Source organism: Antechinus flavipes, chromosome 1 (genome assembly GCF_016432865.1).
Source record: "Antechinus flavipes isolate AdamAnt ecotype Samford, QLD, Australia chromosome 1, AdamAnt_v2, whole genome shotgun sequence".
Classification (NCBI taxonomy): Eukaryota; Metazoa; Chordata; class Mammalia; order Dasyuromorphia; family Dasyuridae; genus Antechinus; species Antechinus flavipes.
The window spans coordinates 646,075,838-646,103,086 of record NC_067398.1 but is presented as its reverse complement, the minus strand read 5'-3'; the positions used below and the strand labels follow the sequence as shown (position 1 = coordinate 646,103,086).

At 42.8% G+C, this 27,249-nt stretch overlaps 1 protein-coding gene across 1 annotated transcript in view; it reads left to right on the top strand.

The window, feature by feature from the left end:
• ZC3H3 (zinc finger CCCH-type containing 3) overlaps nucleotides 1-10,796 on the top strand; it is a 495,342-nt gene extending 484,546 nt beyond the window's left edge. The window contains exon 13 of the mRNA XM_051971189.1: nucleotides 9,749-10,796. Coding sequence (XP_051827149.1) covers nucleotides 9,749-10,009 — 261 coding nt within the window. The 3' untranslated portion in view covers nucleotides 10,010-10,796. The remainder of the gene's footprint in view (nucleotides 1-9,748) is intronic.
• The last annotated feature ends 16,453 nt before the right edge of the window (nucleotides 10,797-27,249 follow it).

Genomic DNA, 27,249 nt, shown 5'->3' with positions numbered 1-27,249 from the left:
AATGTACTCTACTCTAGATTGAATTGAATTTGAGATGCCTGTCAATTTAAAATTCCCAGTAATCAGTTGATAATGAAGGTCTGGAGCTCTGAAGAGAGTATAAGGCTGGAAAAGTAGATCTCTGAGTTATCTACATAAAGACGATAGTTGAGCCAGTGGAAATTGATGAAGTGAACGACAGTATTTTGGGGGACACTCAGAGTAATGGGGTAGGATATGATTGGTGACCAGGCAAAGGAGCCTGAGAAGGGTGCCCTAGGAGAAGCAGCATCAGGCCTCCCCTAGAGCACCAGTCTTGCCACCAGCCATCCCCACCAGGTGCCCACCAACTACCAGCCCCAGAGCAGCCAAGCCAGCCTAGTTGCAGTGGCAGAGCACAATGAGGGAAGCACAGAAGGCGACACTTCTGCCCCCCTCCTGTCCTGATAGAGACAGCCCAGGACCCTGCACCCAAGAGCCTTTGGAATAGCAGTTCTCCATCCAGTGTTTGCAGCCATCATCCTGAGAAACAACCTCTGTGGAGATGTAGCCTGGCAACTGCTTCTATTGGTGCTGCAGCGACATATTCTGAAGACCCAAAAATGAAATTTCTTGTCACCAAAGACCTTGGGACTCGTCAGATGGCTCAACATCAGAAACTGATGTGATTCTGTAAGTGAAAGTGACATCAGTGAAGAAACATTATCCCTTGATTTGCTGCTATAAGAACCATAGGACCTTTCCTTCTGACTTGTAGCTGAAACTTTTCAGAATGGGATGCCTCCTCACTTAGAATGTGAGCTTCTTGATAGCAGAAACTGTCTTACTCTTCTGTTTATATTCACATTCCCTTAGTACATTATTTTGCACAAAGCAGCACTTAATAAGTGCTAATAAATGAGTTAGTCACTCAAAAGGAGTGATAAGAGGGAAGAACTAGGAGAGAAAGCTGAGAGAAGGCAGCACATGGTCATGAGTATCAAAAGTGACAAAAATGTCAAAAGGATGTAGATTGAGAAAAGATCGTCAGAGTTATCAACCCATTGGTGTGCTTGGAAAAAGCTCATGGAAATCCTGAATAGAAAGCAGCTTCTGTAGCCACCCAGAGGTCCAAAACAGACCTGAAGCAAAGTCTCTCTGCTCAGGTGTTCCTAACAGATCATTCCACAAAAGGACTTAATTTTCTTACAGAGAAGCATGATTCTAATTGAGATTAGATAGCATAAATTTATTGTGGTCCCAGTCAACACTATTAACTTTACTTTTTCTTCAGCAGCTCATAAGTAGAAATAGGAAATGTTGTTGGTGAGACCAAACCAGGACTGGTTTTGGCAAGATTTGACAAGGAATTCAAAATTAAAATATAGGATTTAATTAAATAAAAAATAGAAACTGACTAGATATGGGAAAAGGAGAAATGAGAGAGAATCAAGAATTAAGCATAACTCCAGAATCGCTAAACTGGATGACCATAAGAATGATGATGCCATCAACAAAAATGGCAAAAATTAGGAGGGGGTTAGTTTGTTGTGGGGGGTGGGGCAGAATAACAAAAATTCTTTTAGACTTGTTGGGTTTATGATGTCTACAGGGCATCCAGTTTGAAATATTCAATAGGCAGTTGATGAGGTAAAATCCTGGGGCTCAGCAGAAAGACAAGCACTGAATAGATGAGTAGATCTGAGATTTATAGGACCATAGATTTGAAGCTAAAAGAGACTGTAGAGGCCAATATGGAGATAGTAACTGAAGTCATGATAGTTGATAAGATTGTCAAGAGAGTGAATGTAAAGAGAAAAGGCCTAGGACAGAGCTTGGGATTACACCCACAGTTAAGGGATAAATCACAAATTATATTCCAGCAAACAAGACTGGGGAGTGTTTAAAGATGTAGATAATTATATCACGAAAATCCAAATTGGAGAAAGTATCCAGGAAAATGAGTTTGATCAGCACTGACATGCCACACTGAGGTCAAGAAAGATGAAGATTGAGAAAAGGACATAGGATTTTGACATTTAAAAGATCATTGGTAACTTTGAAGTTTCAATTACCTGATGAGATTGGAAGCCAGAGTAAAAGTTCTTAACGAAGTTTTTGAGAGAAGTAGAGAGAACAAGGACAGCTTTTTCTGGGAACTTAGCTAGCTGGTCTCTCTGCTTTGGGCAAAAAGAAACCTTGGAGATTTCTGAATAATTCAAGTCCCCCCTCACTCTCCTCAGGAGTCATGTTTCTCTGCTAAGTTTATGATCTATTTCCTTAACTCTTCATCTTTTTCTTCTTTCTAATCAGGTAATTTATATTATACTCAAATCACGATGTTGCTTCTTTTTCTCATACACTAGATTACTATATTTATTTACTGTTGTGTATTTTATGTGTCTTAGCCAGTACCAGATTGTGTTAATTCCTGCCTGTATTTTAAACCATTGTCCCAAATTCCAAATTCCATTCTTAGACACTACCTTCTTAACCAGCCATTGTTTTCTCAAATCTCACTTTCTCCTCTGGAGCTCTTGTCTTCAGTAGTCACTAATGATACCCCTTAATGGACCTCTAAAGTCTCAGGTTTCTTGCCCACATCTTTGTAATGGGTAGACTGCTTTTTAGATTCTCTCTTACAGTAATATACATATATACATATATATATATATATTAAAAATGTGTGTGTGTGTATGTATGTGTATATATATATATATAATCTCCAACTGAATGGCCTTTACTAAGCAGTACTAATCTGGAGTGACAAAACTTAGAAGATTTTCTGTACATGCCCTGGAAAGACCATCTCTCTAATGTGGTTTTCTTGTGAACAAGAGCTTCCTCAGTTCCTCTCAGCAAGAAGTCACCAAATGCCATTACTTGTCCCTTCTAATCCTTCTCACCTGACAGTATGGGTATTGCCACAACATATTATCTTGTCAAGCAATCAAGTGCTTCCTCTTCAGAGTCTCCTCTACAGGAAGAATTTTCTGTGCCTGCTTTTAAAAGAAAAAACAGGGGGCAGATAGATGACACATTGGATAGAGCAGCAGCCCTGGAATCAGGAGGAAACTAAGCTCAAATCCAGCCTCAGACACTAAATACTTTCTGGCTGTGTGACCCTGGGCCAGTCACTTAACCCCACTTGCCTCTCACACAAAAAAGAAAAGGAAAAGACAAAGAAAAAACACTCCCATGTATTCAATGATCCTTCCTCTCTTTCTCCTCTCCTTGACATTCTTCACACTCCACCCTCTTGAAACAAGACATAATTCCCCTCTGCTCCTACAGGTCCATTTTCTTCTTAGATAAGATGCAAAGAAGTCGAAAAAAGAAAAGATGATATCTGCCAGGGGGGATTAGGGAAGACTTCCTAGACAAGAAGCAGCACTGGAGCTGTGCCTTATGGGGCAGGTATAAAGGAATTAGGGGGCTAGCAGCAGAGCTGTTCTAAAACCTAGTGAAGAGCAAGTGCCCAGTGGAAGGGTGAGCATGAGATGTACATGGTCCTTGGCTAGTTGTAGAAAGGTTTCTTTTACCAGTTGTGATGGTGTCTGTGACTGCACTAAAATGCCTCTTTGTGGCGTAGAGAAGACCCCAGACGTTTGAAGATTTTGCCACAGATCTCCCAGGCCACCCGGAGCTGGAGAGTAGAGCTGGAGTCCATGGGAATAAGAAGTTTAAAGCCAAGGCTAGATAAGGAAATTGGGACCCATTTGTGGTCTTTGAATGCCAGGCTGATAGCCTAGTCTTTATAATAACAATAGCTAATATTTCTATTTCTTTTTGGACTTAGAAAGCATTTCACTAACATGGTCTTGTTTGATATTGTTTTGTTTTGTTCTATTTTCTTTGGGTCTGTATCTGTAATACCAATATAAAGAACTGATGATGAATCTCTTTCTGGCAAGAAAGTCTTTCCATAATCTGAGAATTTCCTGAGGGAATGAGAGACTGAAATGTTTTGCTCATCAGAGACACAGAGAGACACTCAGAGAAAGAAGAGTGTGTGTGTGTGTGTGTGTGTGTGTGTGTGTGTGTGTGTGTGTGTACTTAAAACCAAATCTTCCTGACTTTGAGGCCAGTTCTCACTCTGTTACACTATGCTGCCTCTCATAGTAGCTCTGAGAATATAACACATGGTTTCTGTCCTCAAGGAATCTGTAATCTGTTTAGGGAGGTAAAACATGAAAAAAGTGTCTTATTTCCCTGGCAGCCTTAAGATGCTCCCTTAGAATGTATTCATAAGGGTAGTATCCAGGATATAACTCCTACTGACTCAGCTGTGATCAGATGGACCCAGAGTGTCCTGTCAAATTTTAAGTGCCATGTTTTTTTAAAAGGGCACTGACAAAATGAGTAGATCCAGAGAAAGACAACTTGGATGGGAAGTGAACTAGAAAACCTGCCCCAGGAATTGTGGTTGAGCATGGCAGGCTGATGCAGTAGGAAGGAGCTTTAGATTTGGCAACAGAGCTTCGAGGTTTAGCCCTGACACTCAGTAGCTCTGTGATGTTGGTAAGTTATGTAACCTCTCTGGGCCTGTTTATCTGCAAAATGAAGGAGTTGGAAAAGGGTCCTAATGTATCAGGGAGCTGTTTTGGTGGTTTGGAGGAGCTAATGAATTTCTGAAGTAAGGTGGGAGTCAAAGATTTGCTCTCCTCCAGGATTTCAACCGCCATCCCCGAGTTTCCCCCTCATATTCCCCCTTTCCTCTTTACAAAACTGGTTCTGTTTTCATCTCTTCTTGGGAAATATTTCCCGACCCAGCCCAAGCCATTTTCCAGTCTACTCTCCCTCTCCTCCCTGGCCTTATTGCAGTGTCTTCCCCATGGTCTCAAGGAAGTTGGGCCCTTCTGTTACCGGTTGTAATGGTGTCTGTGACTGCACTAAAATGCCTCTTTGTGGTGTAGAGAAGACCCCAGACATTTGAAGATTTTGCCACAGACCTCCCAGGCTACCCGGAGCTGGAGGGGCCTACCGTGCTGCTGTGGAAGGTCTGCCTAAGGATGCTGAGGATCGTCACCAGAGCCACAGTGGCTGAGGGATGAGCAGCCACCTCTCTTGGCCTTCGGGGAGAATGATCCTCCTCCTTCCAGTCCTGTTAAGTTGTAGTGAGAGAAACATTTTGTGAGCACTAAAGCCCTATAGAAATGGAAGTAGCTGTTGCTGCTCCAGAGCTGGACTTCAGAGGATTGGAGGAGACCTGAAGGGGCAGACAGCCCGCTAGTGTCAGTGGTTTGGGCTGGAAGGAGGTAGGAAGGTAGGATTAGTTTGAGAGGAGCCAGCTGCATCCTATTATGGGGGGCCTGCTTCTAGAGAGCTCTTTGGAGAAGATGCCAGGCTGGGTAACTACCCTCTCCTGTGTATGTATATTAATATAGTTCACACTCTTTCCCTTAATTACTAGAAAAAGCCCTTTTGAAAAAAATGTGATCTCTGTCTAAAAGAAGGAAGGAGAAGGAAAAGGACAAGAAAACTTGGCAGAGAGTCGTGATCCCCTAGAGACCCAGCACAAGCCAGTGTTGGGGGAGACAAAGAGAGTCATCTGCCAACAGCTTTGAGGGTCAAGGAAGGCAGAACGGACTTTGCCTGGTCTCTTGCATTTCTGAATTTCTGTTTCTTCAAAAAGCTCTACCACCACCACCCCACCTTTTTTTTTTTGCCAGCATTTATGAACTAGTGTCTGGAGGAAGAGATTAGGACTTGACCTGACCCCTGACCTCACCAGAGTAATTTGTCAAAATTGTTGCATGCCTCTCCAGTCCAGTCTGACAAGCATTGATTAAATACCTGTGCTCCATGCTGGAGACAGACAAAAATGAAGTTGTTTTTGTTTGAAGATAGCTTATATTCCACTAGGTGAATACAACATGTGTGTAGAAAAGCAAAAAAGTCAATCCCAGAGTGAAAAAGTGAAAATAATAAGGGATTCCTAGTAGGAGCTTTGAAGAAAACTGCAAACCCTTGAGAGAGAGCATTCTAGGCCTGAGGTGCAAACCTGCCCCAGGCTGGGCGGGGGTATTTCGAGTTTGGAGTACAGCTAGAGTGGGGAGCTTCACAGGCCAGAGCCCCGTCTGATCCTCCCCCGGCGGTCCCCTCCACGTTCTAATTTCATCTAGCACTCTGGGGCTATTTCATTGAGCAACTCATCGAATGACTGAATGAGGGGCTCCCGGGGCCCACGAGAGAGGACAGTAGGTTGTCAGCGCTGCTTTGTGTGTTGGAGCATCTTCTCCCGTCGAGCTGCAGCCCGCAGTGCCCCAGAGAGCCAGCATAGGGACCGCCCTGTCCTGCCTGTTTGCTGCCCTCCCCTCTCTCTGCTTCTGGAGCCTGACCTGGACCAGGGCTTGTTTACAGCCACACCCCTGATCTCCCCGACTTCAGCTGGGGTGGGTGGGGGTGGGGTGGAGGACAAGAATGTACAGCTGGAAGTCCCAGGCCAGGCCAGCTTGGGAACAGGGTAACATGATCCCCTCAGGCAGAGGGGCAGGGAGGAGAGCGTCATCCACAGGATTCCAAGGATGCCGAGCAAGGGAGCAAGCATTACAGAGTGTGGGGAAGGGGCCTGCTCTCCTAGGAAAAAGATGGCCCGGAAACCCACTTCCCTCCTAGAATCTTAGCTGTCAGGGACTTCAGAAAGGACCTCCAACAAACCTTACCTTAGCTGCTGCTTATAGGATGTTTGGTAACGGGGAAATGTACTTTGGGATCCATCCTAATTATTTGAATGTTTTTTCATCTAGCAAGGTGAAATGTACTTTCCTGCAACGTTCTCTAGTTGTTCCTAGTTTTGCCTTCTAGGGCCAAGTAGAACGAGTCTAATCCCTCTTCCACATGACAGTTCCTTTAAATGATTAAAGAGAATCTATCATGTGCTGTCCTTTCTCTTATTCCCTGAGTCTTTACTCCTCCAAGTTAAATATACCAGTTCCTTCAACCATTCCTCATATGATAATTTCCAGTCTTCTTTCTATCCCAATTAACCTCCTCTAGACCTTCCATTTCCAGCAGACTATATGTACAGTCACAGGATTTCAGAGCTAAAAGATCTCTCAGTGGCAGCTTAGTTCAGTGCAAACAACAGACCTCCCTAGCAAAAGAATTCCTTCTGTGACACACCTAACAAATGTTATCTGGCCTTTGCCTAAAGATTTCCAGTGAGAGTCAGACACTTCTCCAGTGGCAGCCCTTCTACTCTGGGATGCTATTTCTCTGCCATTTCTACTCATTGTTTCTAATTCAGAATCCTGGAACCACACAGAACAAGTCTTAATCTATCCTGTTTCCATTGTCTTTTAGGAAATCCTCCTATGGGCTGGGCTTCCCTATTCTAGGTTTTCCTTAATGACCTTTCTAACTTACAGGGATCAGAATTGCCACAGTGCTATATACTGAGCAGAGTATAGTGGTGGAACTCATCTTCATGTTGGAAATTATGCTCTTTTTTAATGCTTAAGAAATTTAATCTTCTTTGTTTTTATATCACTTCCATTTCCAAGTATATCTTCCCTCCCTCCCCACCTCCACCTAGCAAACCATGCTTTGTAACAAAAAGTAAAGAAGAAAGAAATCAGTTCAGCAAAGCAGCCAACACACTGACTGAATCTGGTAACATGCAATGATCCACATACCCACAGTCACCTCACCTCAGAAAAAAGGAGAGGAAAGTTCATTTTCTCAACTCTTCTCCAGAGCTGATCTTGGTGAGCCTCATCACATATCTTTACATTCTTCCCATTTACACCATTGTAGCCATTGCATAAATTGTTTTTCTGGGCCTACTTATTTTTACTCAACCTCACTTATTTGCTTTTCTTAATTCTTTATATTCATCAGTTCTCAGAATACAATAATATTCAGTTACATCCAGTTTTCCAGTTGATGGGCATTTAGTTTGTTTTCAGGTTTTTCATTCTACTTCTGTTATGAATATTTTGATTTAATATGGAACCTCTTTTTCTCTGCTTGATCTCTGACCTAACAGTAGAATTTTTGTGCTAAAAGCTATGGCCATTTTAACCAGTTTCTCAGCTTTTCCAAGTGAATAGATCTGTCCATAGATTCCCCAATAATGTATTCATGTGTCTGGCCTTCCTCAATCAAAGCCTATGATCTTGTTAGGTTTTTTTACCCTGCTGTGTGACTCATTTTTGAGCTTACACGTACTAAAACCCCCAAATCTTTTTCAAAACAGTTGCCTATCTCATCCTGTATTTATGAAGATAATTTTTTTTAACCCCAAGTGTAAGACTTAAAATTTAATGGGAAATAAATGTAATCTGCTTTGATTCTGCCCAGTGTTCTAGGCTCTTTTTGTGCTAAACTTTCATGATCTTTTTTGCCTTCTGATTGTCGCTAGCTAACCCTCCTCCCCATGTTATTATCATTTATAGATTTGATGAGGATCATGTCTTTACCCAAGTCATTTACAAAAAAAAAAAAAAAAGCACAGCCTTTTTTGGTTTCCTCATCTAAAATGAGGAGGAATAATTGACTGCAAGGAACCTCCTGGCTCCAAAGCTACAGTTCTACAGTCCAATATGAATTAGGAAAACAGGGCTAGCCACAGACCCCCAGGGCAGAGACCACCCCTGTAGCTGGCATTGGGCACTGAATGATTGGCATTGGATTCCAGCCATCCAACCTATTCCATATCTGCTCCGTTGTACTCTAGCCTATATCTTCTGCACAATATTGTCATGAGATACTTCATCAGATGCTTTGCACAAATTTCAGTCCACAATCTATATGGACCTATCTATGTCCCCAAACTTTTCCCTGCTCTGCCTAGTAACCTTCTCAAAAAGGAAAGCATAGAGCTTTGATATGACTGGTTTTTGTTAAATCCATGATGCTTCTTTGTGATTATTGTTTCCTTTTCTAAGTGCTTACTCACCATCTCTTTGATAATATATTTAGAATTTTGCCAGAAATAATAAATTTGGAATTTGGCCCAGAACTAAGGATCAAACTTTCCAGCCTACTGCACATTCCATTGTCATCTTCTACCCAGTTGTGTTTGGGTTTTGTTTTTTTTCTTTAATCTGGACCATGTTTTTCCTTCTTCAGTCCTACAATGTCTCCTATTCTCCATGATCTTTCAGATACCCCTGCCAGTGTCTCAGCAATTCACAGCTATCTGTCCTTTTAGAACCTTTGAACATGGAGATTCTCCCAATAGTTGGGGCAAATGATAAGACCAAGAATTTAGGTTAGACATCAAGATCATGATGATTACTAGGACCAAGTTGCCAAATACCGACCATCTGAAAACTCTCCAGACAAGATAGAGCATTTCTTTGCTCAGAATGGTATGGAGATACAGGACTTCTGAAAGTTTCTTCCAGTTCTTTAATTGCAGTTAGATAGATCCTTCAGAGTGCTTCCATTCTGCTGTTGCTGTCCTGGTGATGTGTATGTGGTATTTTGTGATGCCTCTGGTCTGAGGGAGGGGACACAGTCCCCTCCCCCTCTTCCCGCCCCGCAGGAGTCTGTATTCTAGGGTAGGAGCAGTAGTTGACAAGAAATAGTTGTATATGATACTTTCCACAAAATACTGGAAGTCTCGTCCATCCAGAGCCATGGTGGAAATGGAGAGGACTTCCGGTGGAGAACGTGCGGGTAGTTGAGTGGGTCTGGTAGCTTGAAAAGGGATGTCGGGGAATGGCTGGATTGGGAGCTGGTGGGCAAGGTTGGAGGGACTGAGTGGGGACATCCGGAGAACCTGCAAGAATCTACCCCCGTGCTCACCCAGACCCTCTCCTCTCTTGCCTTCTTCCTTCAGGGAAGCCGCTGCAGATCAAGCCTCGACTCTGAGTTGCCCAGGGCCCGGCCCATGAGACGGCAGCGCCCCTCAGGAAGCCCAGCAGCCCGGCCCCAGAATGGCGCCAACCTCAAGGCCCCAAAGGCTTGTCGAAACCGCTGCCACTGCCAAAAGAGAGGTCGGGGCCGGGGCCGGGGCCCTCGCCCTGCCAGCGCTCGCCGAGCCACCATCTCCCCAATCCCTTCAAGGAGCTGGCGGGCCTTTTCCCCCCTTGACTTTTAGCCTTTTCTTATTTAAAGAGTGACCAGGGCCTGCTCTTCTCCCACTTTCCTTTCCTCACTTTTTCTTCATCATACGTTATCCCCCTCCCCTTCCCTACCCCGAGCCGGGTCTCAGGGCACAGGTCAGCATAGCCATGCCCCTGAAGCAGGAATCAAGGCCACACCATACCTCCTTCCCCCGTTCCGAGGCCCCTCCCCCATCCCCAGAGCCCCAGTTCTCTCCAGCCCATCAGCTGTGAATAGAGTTTGGGGACCCAGTTCCTTATAGGTGGAGTGCTCGAGACAGGCCTTCCTCACACTTGGCGCAGGGTAAGGAGAAGGTGGACGAGGAGCCTTCTGGAGAAGGGACGCTTTCCTCGTGTATCAGATCACGTAGCTGCAGAGAAGGCGCAGGGGCTCCTTCCCCTGGCTCCCGCCACAAGACCGGCAGCCCTGGGTTACGCACCCAGCAGCAACACGGAGTGCCCTTTTCCCCTCTCTGGGGGGCTCAGGGCCCAACATTTCTCCTCTCCTTAAGTTCCCAGCTCTTCCCTCCCCCGTTTTCTCTGACCTCCTTCCTCGCCCTCACCTGCTTGTGCACGTGTGAACGTGATCTGCTCTGTGGCTCTGAAAGCGGTAACCAAGGCACCCTGATCCCCTCCCAGTGGCTTCACTGAGGACAGCCCCCCAGAGAGGGGGCCCCGGTGTGTCTTGCCCCTGCCCACCACCCCTGTGGGCCCACTGCTGGCCCGGCCGCCCTGGCCTCTTTTTGGCATTTTATGTTCAGCAATAAAAGTTCCTGTGTCTTACCTGCCGGCCTCAGATCTCAGCACCTTGGGGCGGCCCCGCCCACACGGCCTTACACGGACACTCAGAAGCTGGCGTGGGCCCACACGCCGGAGGGCGGGGCACACACTCAGCACGCGCTGACTCCGTGTGTAGGGAGAGTCGGGAAGGACACACAGTCAGGCCTACGCAGACAAGCCTTTTCTGCCACAGAGCTGCCCTGGCCAGCAGCCGGGCAGCGTGGCAGACCACCTAGGCTCCCTCTCACTACCACCCCACTTCTCTGCAAACGTGGCCCGGGGACCATCAGCTTCTGGGGCTGCTGACCGTGACCAGACTTGGGAGAGGAGAACTCGTAGGTTTAGTCCCAAAGCTAAATGCCCCTGGGGATGGGAGAAGGGCCACCTCCCTTCAGAGGTCCACACCTTCCCCCCAGAAAGACTCCTTGGAGGAGGTGGAAAGAAGTGTAGTCGCCCTCATAGAACACCAGCTCCCTCCTAAACCCTTGGCCATGAAGACGTTGGTGGGGAGAGGCTGGCAGGGCCCCTGGCCCAGCTGCCTCTGGGGGCACATTGGATGTCAGCTGCCTGCCAGAGCCCGATTCCAGGAGCCAGAGATCTCCTGGGGAATCCTACCCCAGCCCCCTCCAAGGAGTCATCTCAGGAGAATGGGCAGGAAGCCCAGAACCTGGGCCGTATGAGGAGCCCCCTCACCAGTGCCAGGACACAAGTGGCCCTTCCCAGGAGTGGCCCTCCCTGTCCCTGTCCTCATCCTCCATGCCTAATGTCCCCAGTCTCTTAATAATCTGAAAGCTCAGACCTTGCCCCTTACTCCATCCCTCAAGAAATATCAGTGGCTATTGTCTGTAGTCTAATTAGTTTGGCATTTTAAGTACACAAGAGTTGTCAAATGTCAAACAGTACAACCAAATCAGGTTAAAATGAAATTGGGAATGTTAATGTGATCTTCCAAGGCAATCGCACCTGCCGGGATCCAGTTTTGGGCCCCATTTCTGTCTGATACCACTGCTCTCCAACCTTGGATTTCCGCCTCCGTCTTCATGCCAGTCTGTTCCCAGGACCTGGAATGCATTCTCCACCTGCTGACACATAATCATATTTTTTTTCTATTTTTTAAGTATTTTTATTTTCAAATAATTATGGATAATTTTTCAACATTGATCCTTGCAAAATCTTGTGTTCCAGATTTTTCCCTACCTTCCCCACCCCCTCTCCTAGATGCAAATAATCCAATATATGTTAAAAACATAATCATATTTATGACTTATTTGCATGATGAATTTACCCAAACAAAAGTCCTGTAAAGATTCAGGGCAAAGCCCCATTCAAATCTGCTATATCTGCTTAGGAGAGGTTGGCAGCAGAACAGAGCAGGTCACAGAGATTACCCTCCAGCTATGGCTTCCCTCTCAGGAAACAAATCTGGGAACCCCCAAATCTGTTAGTAGTAGGTAAATCATTTTAGAGCCCCACCTTCAAAGATACAGACTTGGGGAATATTGAAGTTTACCTTGAGCTAGGGGGAGGTGGCTGACCCAACTCCTCCCTTTTCAGAGGGAGGATTCAAAGAGATGACCAAAGAGCCTCCGGCTGGCCCAGTAGACCCAGCAGAGAGCCTGGAGGAAGACATCTCCCCGGCCAAATCTGGCCTCAGACACTTGGCAGTCACTTCACCCTGTTTGCCCCGGGGCAGGAAATGGCCAACCCCTCTGGTATCTGTCAAGAGCACTCCAAAGTTCAATTCTGGTGGACATGGCTCTGTTCTACAATGAGATGATTCGGTTCCAATGGCCTTGTGATGGAGAGAGCCATCCACACCCCGAGAGACACTGTGGGGACTCGGATCACAACATAACATTCTCACTTTTTATTGTTGTTTGCTTGCATTTTGTTTTCTTTCTCATTTTTTTCCTTTTTGATCTGATTTTTCTTGTGCAGCATGATAATTGTATAAATATGCATACACATATAGGATTTAAGATATTTTTACCATGTTTAACATATATTGGATTATTTGCCATCTAGGGGATGGGGTGGGAGGAAGGGGGGAAATTGGAACATCAGGTTTTGCAAAGGTCAATGTTGAAAAATTATCCATGCATATGTTGTAAAAATAAAAAAGCTTTAATTAAAAAAAAGGAAACTCCAAAGAGGGTTATGAAGAATTGGACAAGATTGATGTAATGTGCTTGTTGCCAGGAGCTCAGAAACTCCTTTTTGGAGATAAGGGACTTCAGGGACCAAACTGAGGAAACAAAGCAGGTGGGGCTTTATCCTAGGTCTGGGGCAAGAGTTTTTCTGCCTCTTCTAAAAGAACTGGCCAGAGGAGCATACAAGCAAACCCCAAATGATGCAGAGCAAAGCACTTCGTAGAGTCTTTTTATCTAGCAGAGTACAATGCAGCAGAGACCACAGCGGACCCATCCAGGAGAAATTAAAGACCAGTGGAAAGGATATTGCCTGACTTGTTTTCTACATTCACAAGCTATAGTTTCAGGGGTGCAAACCCAAGGACTGCCTTGAAATTGGACCGGCCAGGCTGTGGGGGTGCCTGCTGGGACTGTCACTCCTTGTTCTTGTTGGTGCCCCTGGTGTCCCAGTCTGAGTGGTCCTGTCCCACATCGCCATACCAGCCCAGGAAGGATTCCTGGAGGAGAGAGCTCTCGGGCCCTAAGAGGTGGGGCAGGGGGTAAGAAGAGGAATCTACTAAAGCAAGTTGAAATCGCTCAAAAATTTGGCACAAGGAGGGGGTAGTGTGGCTAGGCAGAAGTTAATGCTTTGTCCCTTCCAATTTAGTGGCTCTAAATTTTAGCTGAAAGGGGCGATCTCTCCCACTTAGAGGAAGATTCCCACCAGAATACATAGGTCACACTTCTTTTTTCTTCACATTTTCCTTCTCCCCTCCCTAACTTCTTCCCTTCCTGCCCTTCTATATTGCCCCAGCACACACACCCTTTTCCCCCCTTCCCTCCTTCCCTCCTCTCTTGCACCCTTCCTGCCTTCCCTCTACCCATTTCTTCCGCTTAAAACATTCAGTCCTTCCAAGGAAATTTCCCTCTTATTAAGTTCTGACCCTGTGGACTTAGACCCTGGGGTATTTGGGGCTGGAGATCCTCTGGGAAGTGAGGCGCTTGCTGGGCCGGACCCCCCACAGTGCTGCCCAGTGTAGCCCATCTATCTCTGAGCGGCCATCCTGCTGATGGAAGGTGATGGAAGACCTCATCCTCAGGAGACACTTGTGGGGCTGATGGCAGCACTGGGCTTAGTCAGGAGAGAGTTAACTACTGACTCCTTAGCTACATGGCCTTAGTCAAGTCACATAATTTCGCTAAAATGCATCTTCTTCATTCACAAAAACAGATTTGGGCTGAAATGATTTCACTGAACCTCTGATAGCAAACGGGAATCCTGATTCGGGAAAGCTGGATTCAGCTGGGCACCCTGCCACTGACTTTGGGGAGAATCAATTTCTCTGTGACTCTGGTTCCTCCCTTGTAGAAGGAAAAGGTGTAAAAGAAAAAAGATGGGGTGGTCTCTTCCACCTCTAACTATGATCCAAAATCACTGCCACCCTAAAGGGAACCCCTGGACATCAGGCCCCCAGATAGTGCAAGGAGATCTGAACTCTAATTCTGACTGCCACCAATTGGCTTTGTTGCCTTAGAAAAGTCTCCTTCCCTGGGCTTGTTTCCTCTTCTATAAAACAATCTCATAATCAATCACTTCATGATCTGATTTCAGCAGACTGTTGGACAAAGTTTTGGAGAAGATGGAGATGTGGGCTGGAGGATAACAGATGGATTGTCTAGACCTAAAGAATAATTAATTGTTAATTGGTAGTTGCTAATTAATAATTTGCTAGCCTTATTTGAATAATAGAGGGGGCTCTAATAATCTGTCCTTGGTTCTGGAGGTTTTTTTCCAACTTTTTTGTTAGTTAGAATAAAAACATCAAATTTTCAGTTACCACTGGTCAATATTATTAGGACAGCTGGGTGGTGCAGTGGAGAAAGCACCAGGCCTAGAGTCAGGAATTCCAATCTAGCCTCAGACACTAGCTGTGATCTTGGGCAAGTCATTTGACCTTGTCTGCCTCAGTCTTCTCATCTGTAGAATGAGCTGGAGAAGGAAATGGCAAACTCCTCCAGTATCTTTGCCAAGAAAACCCCAGATGGGGTCACAAAGAATTGGACATGGCCAAAACCAGCTGAACAAGAATAATATTACTGAGATTGAAATGATTCTCATCAGTTTTAATATAACATAATACAGAATAAGAGGTAAATGTAAAGTCTTAAAGTGAATTTTAGAAAATCAAGTGCCATGTGTAATTGTTAGCACATTTCTTGCCTTCTCAGTGGGTTAGGCAGAGGTGAGTAGAAGGGAGAGAATTTGGATCTCAAAAAAAATTTTAATGAATACAAAAAATAATAAATTTTTTAAAAGAAAACCAAGTGCCTACATGGAGGTTTGTAGAAGCATATTTAGACATTTATGTCAAAACAAAACAAAAATAGAGTTTTCAGATATTATGGGCTCCATAGAAATCAATCTTTGTCATATGGAGCCAGCAGATTAATCTGGAATCTTTTAAATTTTAGAGTGAATCATAGATTCACCCTTGCATAACCCGGTGTTCCAAATTTTTTCCTCTCTTCCCCTCACCCTCCCCTAGATGGCAAGTAATTCAATATATATTAAATATGTGGAATTCTTCTATACATATTTCCACAATTATCATGCTGCATAAGAAATCAGTTCAACGGGGGAAAATGAGAAAGAAAACAAAATGCATGCAAGTAAAAAAAAAAGTGAAAATACTATGTTGTGATCCATACTTAGTTCCCACAGTGCTCTCTCTGGCTCTCTTCATCACAAGACGATTGGAAATAGCCTCAATCATCTCATTGTTGGAAAGAGCCACGTCCATCAGAATTGATGATGATATAATCTTTCTGTTGCTGTGTACAATGATCTCCTGGTCCTGCTCATTTCACTTAGCACCTGTTCAGGTAAGTCTCTGCAGGCCTCCCTGAAATCCTGCTGGTTGTTTCTTACAGAACAGTAATATTCCATAACATTTATATACCATAATTTATTCAGCCATTCTCCAGTTGATGGGCATCCATTCAGTTCCAGTTTCTGGTCACTACAAAGAGAGCTGCTACAAACTTGCACACGTGGGTCCCTTTCCCTCCTTTAAGATCTCTTTGGAATATAAGTCCAGGAGAAACACTGCTGGGTCAAAAGGTATGGAGAGTTGATCAAACTACTTCTCAATGTAATCCTAGCCTGCCTTAATAGAAATTATGTCCTGAATGTCCCTAATGAGTAGTAGTCTTATTACAATCTGCCCTATGTGTAGTAATATATTTATAGTTTTGTGTGAAGTTTGGGGCACCACATTTTAAAGACAATGTCAACAGGCTGGAAGGCAGAAGACTAGAAGGATGTTGAGAAGACTAAAACTGATAACTATAAAATGATAATAGGAACTGGGGACACTTATCTTGGAACTGCTGGATCAAAGAGTATGCACAGTTTGAGCATAGTTCCAAATCACTCTCCAGAATGTTTGGATTGGTTCACAGTTCCACCAACAATGTATCAGTGTCCCAGTTTTCCCACATCCCCTCCAACATTCCACATTATCTTTTCCTGTTATCTTAGCCAATCTGAGAGGTCTCTAGTGTGTACAAAAACTTTTTACTTAATAAAATCAAAATTATCCACTTTGCATTCCATAGTATACTCTAGTTCTTCTTTGGGCACAGATTCCTTCCTTCTCCATAGATGTGAGAAGTAGACTATCCTTTGTTCTTATCATTTGTTTATAGTATCAACCTTTTTGTCTAAATCATGAACTCATTTCTGCCTTATCTTAGTTTAGAGTGTTAGGGATGGGTCAGTGTATTGGCTATATTATGGTGAGGATGCATTACAGACAGAGTCTGATGTAGACCAGTCTACAGACTCAGGTTCAAGATTAGAACAAAATGAGACACTTAAAGTCCCATCACACGGCGATTGGACAATTTCCTAAGCCATAGCAGGGAAAGCCTATTCCAGGGAGAGCATTGCCCTGTATCTGTGTTAGTCATACTGGCTTACTGGTCAGAAGCCCGAGGGAGAAGCCAGATTACTCATGGCCTATATCTGCAGCAAGCTCTATCAATTTTTGAGCCAAATAAGTCTCAAAAATGATTTTGATACATTTAAAGAAAAAACTATCCTTACCTGCAAAACAGAATTCCTTTCAGGTATAAGTTGGACTAGTTGACCACTAGTTGGCCTTTTAAATCTAAAATCTGTGATCCCAGATTTTTTTCTTTTTGATTTTATTTTTTATATTTAATGATATTTTGTTGTTCCTCAATTACATATTAAAAACAATTTTTAACATTTTCTTTAAAGTTTTGAGTTTCAGGGAAATTAGTGTGAACCACTACATAGAATTCCCAATCCCTCTATTTTTATCCACCTGCACTTTTGATTTCCTTCACATGCTAATTGTACACTATTTCAAAGTCTGATTCTCTTGTGCAGCAAAATAACTGTACAGACATGTGTACATATATTGTATTTAACTTATACTTTAACATAGTTAACATGCATTGGTCATCCTGCCATCTGGGGGAGGAGGTGGGGGGAAGGAGGGGAAAATTTGGAACAGAAGGTTTTGCAATTGTCAATGCTGAAAAATTACCCATGCATATATCTTGTAAATAAAAAGCTATAATAAAATATTATAAAAATAATAAAGTTTTGAGTTTTAAATTCTATCTGCCTCTCTCTCTCCCTCCCCCCCCCGAAATGGTAAGCAATTTGATATGTTGTACATGTACAATCATTTAAAACATTTCCATATCAGTCATTTTGTATAAGAAGATGAAAAAAATAAAAAGAAAGAAAGAAAAAGAAGAGAGGAAGGAAGGAGGGAGAAAGGAAAGAAGGAAAGGGAAGGAAGGAGGGAGGAAGAAAAAAGGAAGAGAGAGAGTAAATCTATTCTGATAATATTAATTCTGATACTGGAGAAAGAGACGGATAGCATATTTCATCATGAGTCTTTGGGATTTTCTTGGATTATTGTATTGCTAAATCATTCACAATTCATCATCATAAAGCTTTTAACTGTACAATATTCTCCTAATTTTGCTCACTACATTTTGCATCAGTTCATATAATTCTTTCCAAGTTTTTTCTAAATTAATCTATTTTTCATTTCTTATAACACATTATTCCATCATGATCATATACTACAACTTGTTCAGCCATTCCCCTATTGATGGGTATCCCCTGAATTTTCAATTCTTTGCCACCACAAAAACAGCTGTTATAAGTATTTTTGTATAAGTAGGTCCTTCTTTCCCCTCCCCCCACCTTTTAAAAATCTTTTTGGGATATAGACCTAGTGCTGGTAGTGCTGGATCAAAGAGTATGTATAGGTTTATAGCCTCTTGGACATAGTTCCAAATTGCTCCCCAGAATGGTTGGATTAGTTCACAACTCTACCAATAATGCACCAATATTCCAGTTTTCTCATCTCCCCTATAATATTTATCATTTTCCTTTTTTGTCATAGTAGCTAGTCTGAGAGAGGTGAGATAGTACCTCAGAGTCAGTTGTTTTAATTTGCATATATTTAGTTAATAGTGATTTAGAACAATTTCTCTTTAGACTATAGATAGCTTTGATTTCTTGAAAGCTACCCATTCATATCCCTTGACCATCTATCAATTGGGGAATGACTTGTATTCTTATAAATTTGACTTAGTTCTTTTACTTTTTTTGAGAAATAATGTGTTTAACAGAGAAACTTATTGCAAAATTATTTTCCCAGTTTTCTCCTTTTATAGAATTTTGGTTTCATTGGTTTTGTTTGTAAAAAAAAAAAAAAAAACATTTTAATTTTATATAATCAAAATTATTTTACATTTCATACAACTCTCTAAAAATCTTATTTCATCCTGTATTCTTTCCTCACCCACAGCTGACAGGTGAACTATTCCATGTCCTAATTTGCTTCTTTGTAAATCATGTACCTTACCTTATAACCCTAATGTGTTTTTAAGGGATGTTTGGGAGTTCTTTCTAGCTGTAAAACCGGCCTTGCCTCACTCACCTGGCACTTTTGTTTCCCTGTAACAGCATCCTGGACAGGCAGGTCTGGAGAGTCCCTTATTTTAAAAGTTGTAAAGAGATTTCAGGTCACCCTCACCCACTATGCACAATACACACACTGCAAGAAGGATTTTGTTTTGAATATGTCGGTGGTTTTTTTCTTTTTTGCTTTTACATCCCTGTTCCTCCCCATGACGCCAACCTCATCAGTGGCCTCCCTAGTAAGAAGTAAGTGCAGCCCGACGCAACAAATGAATGCATTGGCCATGTCTGAAAACATGTGCCTCGTTCTGGGCTTATCTGTCATCTGCTTCTGCTGGGGGGCGGATTTCACTATCAGTAACCTGAAGTCATCATTAGTTGCCACATTGACCAGAGTTCGGAAATCTTTCTCTGTTATTGTCCTTATCTCATTGTGGTCATTGTGTAAAAGTTCTTTGCTCCTCTTCAGTTCATAGAAGTCTCCCCCAGTTTCTCCGAAATCTTCGTGTTCATTATTTTTATGGCACAATAATACTCCGTAACATCCACACGAGGAATGGTTAGCCTCTCCCCAAAGGACAAACCCATGCTCCGGGAGGGGCCCCTGCCTTCTCGGCCGCGGGAAAGCTGTGGGCCGCAGGGGTTCAAACCTTCCTCGTTGTGGGGGGGAGGGGGTGCCGGGGGGAGAGACCTGTTTGGTAAACCAAGGCAGCCGCGTTCCGGGTCAGTCCTGGATCTGGAAAGGGGGCAATGCCATGCGGGCCGGCCACATGACTCAACGCGCCGTCTCTAAGGAAAACATCCTCATGGTCTGAAAGCATTATTAATAAGAGTCTTACCAAGCCCTGCTCGGGGCTGTCCAGACAGATGATCTTCTAGGGCTTTATTCTGGGGGAAAAGGCAAATTTCTCATGAAACTATACATTGAGCAGCACAGAACAACCTTTCAGAAACGGCTTAAGCTGATGACATCTGACTTGTGCAAGGCACGGGGTTTCCCAAAATGCCTCCTCTTCATACAAATTATAAAGGAGGCTGAACTTGGTGATATCTAAAGCCTTTTCCATCTCTGAAGTTAGGATCCCAGAACAGCCATCCCTAAACCAATAGGACTCTCCCTTCCTTCCTTTACTCCTCTCCCTTCCTTCCTTTACTCCTCTCCCTTCCTTCCTTTACTCCTCTCCCTTCCTTCTTTACTCCTCTCCCTTCCTTCCTTTACTCCTCTCCCTTCTTCCTTTACTCCTCTCCTTCCTTCCTTTACTCCTCTCCCTTCCTTCATTTATTCCTCTCCCTTCCTCCTTTACTCCTCTCCCTTCCTTCCTTTACTCCTCTCCTTTCCTTCCTTTACTCCTCTCCCTTCCTTCCTTTACTCCTCTCCCTTCCTTCCTTTACTCTCTCCCTTCCTTCCTTTACTCCTCTCCCTTCCTTCATTTACTCCTCTCCCTCCTTCCTTTACTCCTCTCCCTTCCTTCCTTTACTCCTCTCCCTTCCTTTACTTCTCTCCCTTCCTTCCTTTACTCCTCTCCCTTCCTTCCTTTACTCCTCTCCCTTCCTTCCTTTACTCCTCTCCCTTCCTTCCTTTACTCCTCTCCCTTCCTTCATTTATTCCTCTCCCTTCCTTCCTTTACTCCTCTCTCTTCCTTCCTTTACTCCTCTCCCTTCCTTCCTTTACTCCTCTCCTTTCCTTCCTCCCTTCTATCCCCATGGACACTTCTTTTTTCTTTTTTCTCCTTCTCTGTTTACATTTCACATCTTCAGAAAAAATAATAATAACCCCTCCCTGGGTCTGCATGGAGAAGGAAAGTACCAAAGGACCCAGAGAAGGAGAAGGATGGACTCCAGATCACCCTGTATGGAAGGGTCTTCTGCTTTCTTTGGGCCATTTCTCTAGATTCCCAACCCATAGATCATACTGTCCATGGTGTTTTCTTGGCAAAGACACTGAAGGGGTTTTCCTTTTCCTTCTTTCTCCAGATGATTAAGGCAAACAGAGGTTAAATGGCTTACATAGAATAATTACAAAAGGGCCAAAGATCAATAAGAGTAGCAAGTAGGAGGATTGGGAAAGGAATCCTGAAGGAGCTGGCACCTGAGTTATGCTTTGAAGGAAAACAGAAATTCTCAGAAGCAGAGGGGAGGAGGGAACACATTTCCACCAGGAGGTACAAAGGCTTAGGGTGTGCAGGAATAACTGGGCAGAGTCCACTTTGACCAGAGTGGCGAGGACATGTCCTGGAGGTTTTAATCTTTCCATGTCCAGAACTGCTGCCCTGACTTCTTCTCCTTATCCTTACCCTCAGTTCACTGATGATGGCTTCTCTGTGACTATTTCAGAAAACCTCAGCAAGAATACACTTCATGCTTTACACCCTCAGCATCCTTTCAACTTCCCCTGGAACCATGACCAACTACAGTGACTCTCCTTGGTCACCATAATGCTTCCCCACCCCCTTCTCTGAAGACAGAAACTTTTGTGTGGTAACCCCATATTAAGCGCTTAATAAATACTTTTTCATTCATTCATTCATTTATTCATTCATTCATGAAGAGAAGTAATAGGAAATAAGACTGAAAGGTAGGTGAGAGCCAGATTGTAGAAGGCTTTAAATGCCAGACTGAATTTTTTTTTCAACTAAAACATAGGATACAACCAAAGCTTTGGACCTTGGAATAATATGATCAGATCTGTATCTTAGGAATATTAATTTGGTGCCTCTGTGGAAGATGGATTGTTGAAGAGAGAGGACAGTGGGAACTGAATGTGGACCACAATATAGTATTTTCACTCTTTTTGTGGTTGTTTTCTTTCTCATTGTTTTCCTTTTTGATCTGATTTTTCTTGTGCAGCATGATAATAGTGGAAATATGTATAGAGGAATTGCACATGCTTAACATATATTGGATCACTTGCTGACTGGGGAAGGAAGGGGAAAAACTAGAACACAGGTTTTTGTAGGGGGTGAATGTCAAAAATTATCCATATATATTTTCAAAATAAAAACTTTAATTTAAAAAATCTAAAATAAAAAGCTGGATTGGTGAGGAAAGGGATAGGAAATAGGGAAACCAAATAGAAAACTATTTTAATATTTCAAAGGAGGGGTGACAAGAAGGTAATGGCTGTTTGATTAGAGAGAATAGGGCAAATACTAGGGAAGTTAAAGCAAGAATTGGCAAGACTAAGCAAATGATTTTATTAGAAGAGAGAAGGGAGGTTTTCATTTTAAAGAGAAAGCAACTGAAACTCAAAGAAAGGGGTGATTTGCTCATCATTCCTCAGCCTCCCAAGGGACAGGGGTTACTTCAGACTTCAAGTCCAATATGCTTCCCATTGTATCATACTCTCCATCTCTAACAATATGAGACTCTGTGGCCTTGAGATTTAAAAGAGAACTGAACTAGATGGTCACTGAATTTAGGCTTAGCCGGTCCAGAAATGGCCCTCTAATCTACGATAACTTCCATGTCTTCTCCCTCCTCTTCCTCTTTCCCCTCAGGTTCCACTCTTATCCTCCTTCTCATGAGTCAGGCCTGAAGTGATGACTGGTCATCCCTACCTAAATTCCTATTGTTTCACACCAGGAAGTCTTCTTGTTATTACCTGGTAAGACCCTCAGCAACCCTAATTTAGAAACTAATGATCTAGTTGGAAAGATAAGACTCAACTGCATGAAACAATTAAGGAAGAGTACAAATGGTGTGTATAATTAAGTACTAAATTGTGTAATCAAGATTATAAGTGCAGAAGGAAGACAGAGAATGGAGTTGTTAAGAAGGGCTTTGGGGAAGAAGAGGGCTTTGAAGGCTGAGTAGAACTGGGAAAAGAGGGTGAAATAGGACAAGGTCATTCCAGCCCAGAAGAAAAGCAAGGATCATATCATGGGAATGGATATGGTATGTTGCTGACAATGAATAAGTCCCCTGCACCTGCCATGTGGTGTTACATTTTTGAGATGTCAGAATACTGATATCTTAACAACTATTCTTTGCTTTGAACACCAAGAAGTCAGGTTATAGGCATATGGGAACCAGGAGCTGATCTTTCCTCGATGTTTCTCAAACTTGGGGAACCCACCAGAAGGGAATATTCCCAGGAGGTGATGATTAGAAACTTAAACATCCCAAAAGGCCCTTTGATATTCATACTTTCAATATGATCTTAATGACTGGTTTGAGGTGGGGTGGGAGAACCAGGATCACATGGTCTTCCACTAGAAAGACCTAAGGATCATGGGGGTCTAGAGTCAGCACTGCTTAGGTCTTGCGGAGATTTCAGTTCAACTTCATTAATTTGAAACACAAGGGATGAGAAAAGCAAGCTCTGAATGGAGCACATTTGAATTATCCGATATTTAATTAAAGAACAACGGGGTGTCTGGTGGTCCGGGAAACACTGATTGCTGTGAATTGCTACATGGAATAAATGGGTTTTGGCTGACTGAAGTTTTGCAGGATTGTATTTATTTAGTTTGGGACCCACATGTGAAATAAATAAGATTAAGGAAATTATGGATCCAGAGAAGAACTGCTAAAATAACTAGAAATTTAAGATATTCCATTCAATAAAACTCACTGAGCATTCCCAGAGACAGTAAGGATAGTAATAGAAGGTAGAAGGAGAAATGAACAATTAATTTTAGTAAAGAAAAATTTTGAAGAGGGTGGGAGTAGAAGGACCGAAGTAGAGGTCCATGGACAGCTGTTTCAGTTGGAGCACACAATGGGAAGAGAGTTTAAAATGCTGGGTTTTGTTTTGTTTTGCTTTGGGAGATTTTTTCATACCCCTAGGATTGTTGGGGATTGGTTAGGGGTGGACCTGAATATTAGAGTTTGGGAAATAGGATGTCTGCCAGGTAAGGGTTAATGAGATTATGACAAGGGGTAACTTGCAGTCCGTGGAGAACTTGAAGCTGTCCATCTGGAGGCCATCTGCTCTGATGATTCATCCCAAATCCCAGCCTCTGCTTTGCCATTCTCTGGACTGTGACACCATGACTCAGGTGCCCTTCCCTTCTGCTCCCTTCTCTTGGTGGTCTTCCTGGAACTTCCATTTTTGGAGAAGATCCCAGATTTTCCCCATTATTCCCCCAGGGTAAACTTTCCCTCTTCCTTCTTTTCAGCTCCTTTTTATACAGTATCTCCCTCAATGGGAGAATCCTTCAGGGCAAAGATTGTCCTTTTTTTTTTTTTTTTTGGCTTGTATTTGTGTCCCCAGGGCTTATTAGTTCACTACCTGGAATGGCACGTGGTAGATGCTTAATCATGCTTGTTGACTTGATTCCTCTCTGAACATCGGACCTGGGTCAGGAGAGCTATGCAGGGGATGCTATAGACTTCTAGCCAGACTTGGTTCAGGAGAGGTTGATGGGCTTGTAAGCAGAGACCAGGTGTAGGAGCTATGGATTGGACTGGGAATGGTGGGTGTATTTCAAGACTTGAGGAAAAGGTTCCAAAGTCACAGAATTATACAGTTTTAGAAATTATGAAAAATATTTATTTTTTTTTACATTCCTTTTATTTATTTATTTATAAGTTATATGCATGGGTAATTTTACAGCATTGACAATTGCCAAACCTTTTGTTCCAATTTTTTTATGAAAAATATTTAGTCAGCTCTCCTTTTACACCATCGCTAGGGGAGCCCTAAGTTCCATTTTCAGGTGTTAAGGATATTAACTCCCAAATAAAACAGCCCCTGCCCTCCAGGAGCTTACGTAATGTTGTGGGGATCAAGTGGGGAGTTGGAGGGGAAAGCATGGGTAAGTATTAAAAGTAATTTGAGGAGGGAGAGAAGAGTAGGGATAATAAGGTTGTACGTGTCAGAGCCAGGCTCCTTGGAGAACAGAGCACCTGAGGTTAGACATGAATAAAGATAAGGTTTCTGAGAAGCAGCGATAGGGAAAGGGAACATTCCCGCACGAGGGACACAGTCTGGGTGAGGGCTCAGACAGGAAGTAGCACAGCGAGTCTGGGGGAGAATGACTAGTTTCATTTGACTGGAACTGGGAGTTCATGTTGTAGAGTCATGAAATAAGTCTGGGTAGAGAAGTTGGAGCTGTACTGGGGAGTGTTTCAAATGCCAGACGGGGGACTTTGTGATTTATGATGGGGGGAGAGAGAGAGGGAGAGACACAGAGAGACACAGAGACACAGACAAAAACAGAGAGACAGAGAGAGACACATACACACAGAGACAGAGACAGAGAGACAGAGAGAGAGACAGAGAGACAGAGAGAGAGGAGAGTGGGGGGGGGGATATAGCTATAGATATAGCTTCCCCCCCAGAACCAGGCCATCATTTCACTTGCTATCTTGTTCTAAATTATACTCCAACAAGCACTCTACTCTCAGTTGACTGATGCTTTCCAACTCTAGCTTCTCTATATCTATCGTCTTCTTCTATTAAGTGTAAAATGGCTGAACATACTGTAATATATGAATGTAACAGAGTACCATTAAGCTGTAAGAAATGACAAAAAGGGCAGTTTCAGTGAAATCTGGAAAGATTTGTATGAACCGATGCAGAAGGTAGTGAATAGAACCAGGAGAATAATTTATAGGAGGACAACAATACCATAAAAACAACTCTGAAAACCATCAGAATAACAATCAACGCTATAACCAGATATGATACCAGGGAGCTCCTGATAAAGGATATCCACCTCCTGACAGAGAGAGACTAAATATGAAGAACGAATCACATTTTTGGATGTGGTCAATATGGGAATTTGTTTACTTTGACTATGAATATTTCTTTATTTTTTTCTCAATCGTATTTTATTTTTCAAAATACATGTAAAGATATTTTCAACATCCATTTTTGTGAGACTTTATGTTTCAAAATGTTTTACTTCCCTCTCTTACCTCCCTCTCCCCAAGACAGCAAGCAATCTGATATAGGTTAAATATGTTCAATCCTTTTTAAACATATTTCCATATTTTTTCACGTTGTGCAAGAAAAATCAGCGTAAAAGGGAAAAACACACAAGAAAAAGCAAACAAAAAAATTAAAAATAGTATGTGTTATCCATATTCAGTCCCCATAGTCTTTTCTCTGGATGCAGATGGCATTTTCCATCCCAAATCTATTGGAATTGTCTTGAATCACTGCATTAATGAGAAGAGTCAAGTCCATCACAGTTGTCCATAACATAATCTTGCTGTTACTGTATACAGTGTTCTCTGATTCTGCTCACTTCTCTCAGCATCAGTTCATGTTAGTCTTTCCAAGCTTTTCTGCAGTCACATATGAATATTTCTTTAAAAGGATTTTATTTTTCTTAAGAGGAAAACCATGAAAAGAGAAAATTAACTTTTGCTCATTAAAAATAACTTTTTTTATAAAAAGAATAGAAGCTCCTTGAGAGCAGGACTATTTTTATACTTGTATTTATGTCTCTTGCATGAAATCTATTCAGAGGATAAATCAAAAAGAGAGAAGAACTAGATTTAAAGAGAGTTGGGGATTTCTGTTTTGGATAGGTTGAGTTTGAAGTGCTAATGAGACAAACATTCTGGAGAACAATTTGGAACTGTGCCCAAAGGGATCAAACTGCATACCCTTTGATGCAGCTGTGTTTCCACTGGGTTTGTATCCCAAAGAGAGATTATTCCAGCAGTGAGCTACTGCCTTGGTACTAAAGTGGAGAAGAAAAGTTAGGGCCAAGTGAATAAATTTGGGCATCATATGTATATGAGAAAAGAGGAAGGGGGAGAAACAGATAGACAGAGACAGAGATGCTGAGAGAGAACGAAGGCTAGATTTTGGAAGAGAGAGAGAGAAAGAGGAAGAGAGAGAGAGAGAGAGAAAGAGAGAGAGAGAGAGAGAGAAGAGAGAGAGAGAGAGAGAGAGAGAGAGAGAGAGAAGAGAGAGAGAGAGAGAGAGAAAGAGAGAGAGAGAGAGAGAGAGAGAGAGAGAGAGAGAAGAGAGAGAGAGAGAGAGAGAGAGAGAGAAGAGAGAGAGAGAGAGAGAGAGAGAGAGAGAGAGAGAGAGAGAGAGAGAGAGAGAGAGAGAGAGAGAGAAGCACCTAACAATTAGAGCTGTCCCAAAGTGGAATGAGTCATCAATTCAATGGGCTAGAATTGCCATTGAGATCCCTGCTAACTATAAAAATGTGTGATTCTTTCATATTTTGACACAAGGGGTAAGAAAAGAGAAAGTGGGATGAACTTAATTTTCTCATTAAACAGGAGGTCAATTCTGCCCTCTGAGATCAAACAAAAAGGATAATCTCCCTTCTACCTGACAATCCTTCATAGGACAAATATCATATGTTCCTTCACTTTTGTTCTTCAGGTTAAGTGTTCTCATCTTGGACAGTTTCTCTTAATGCAGCCTAAGGATGTCACTAGA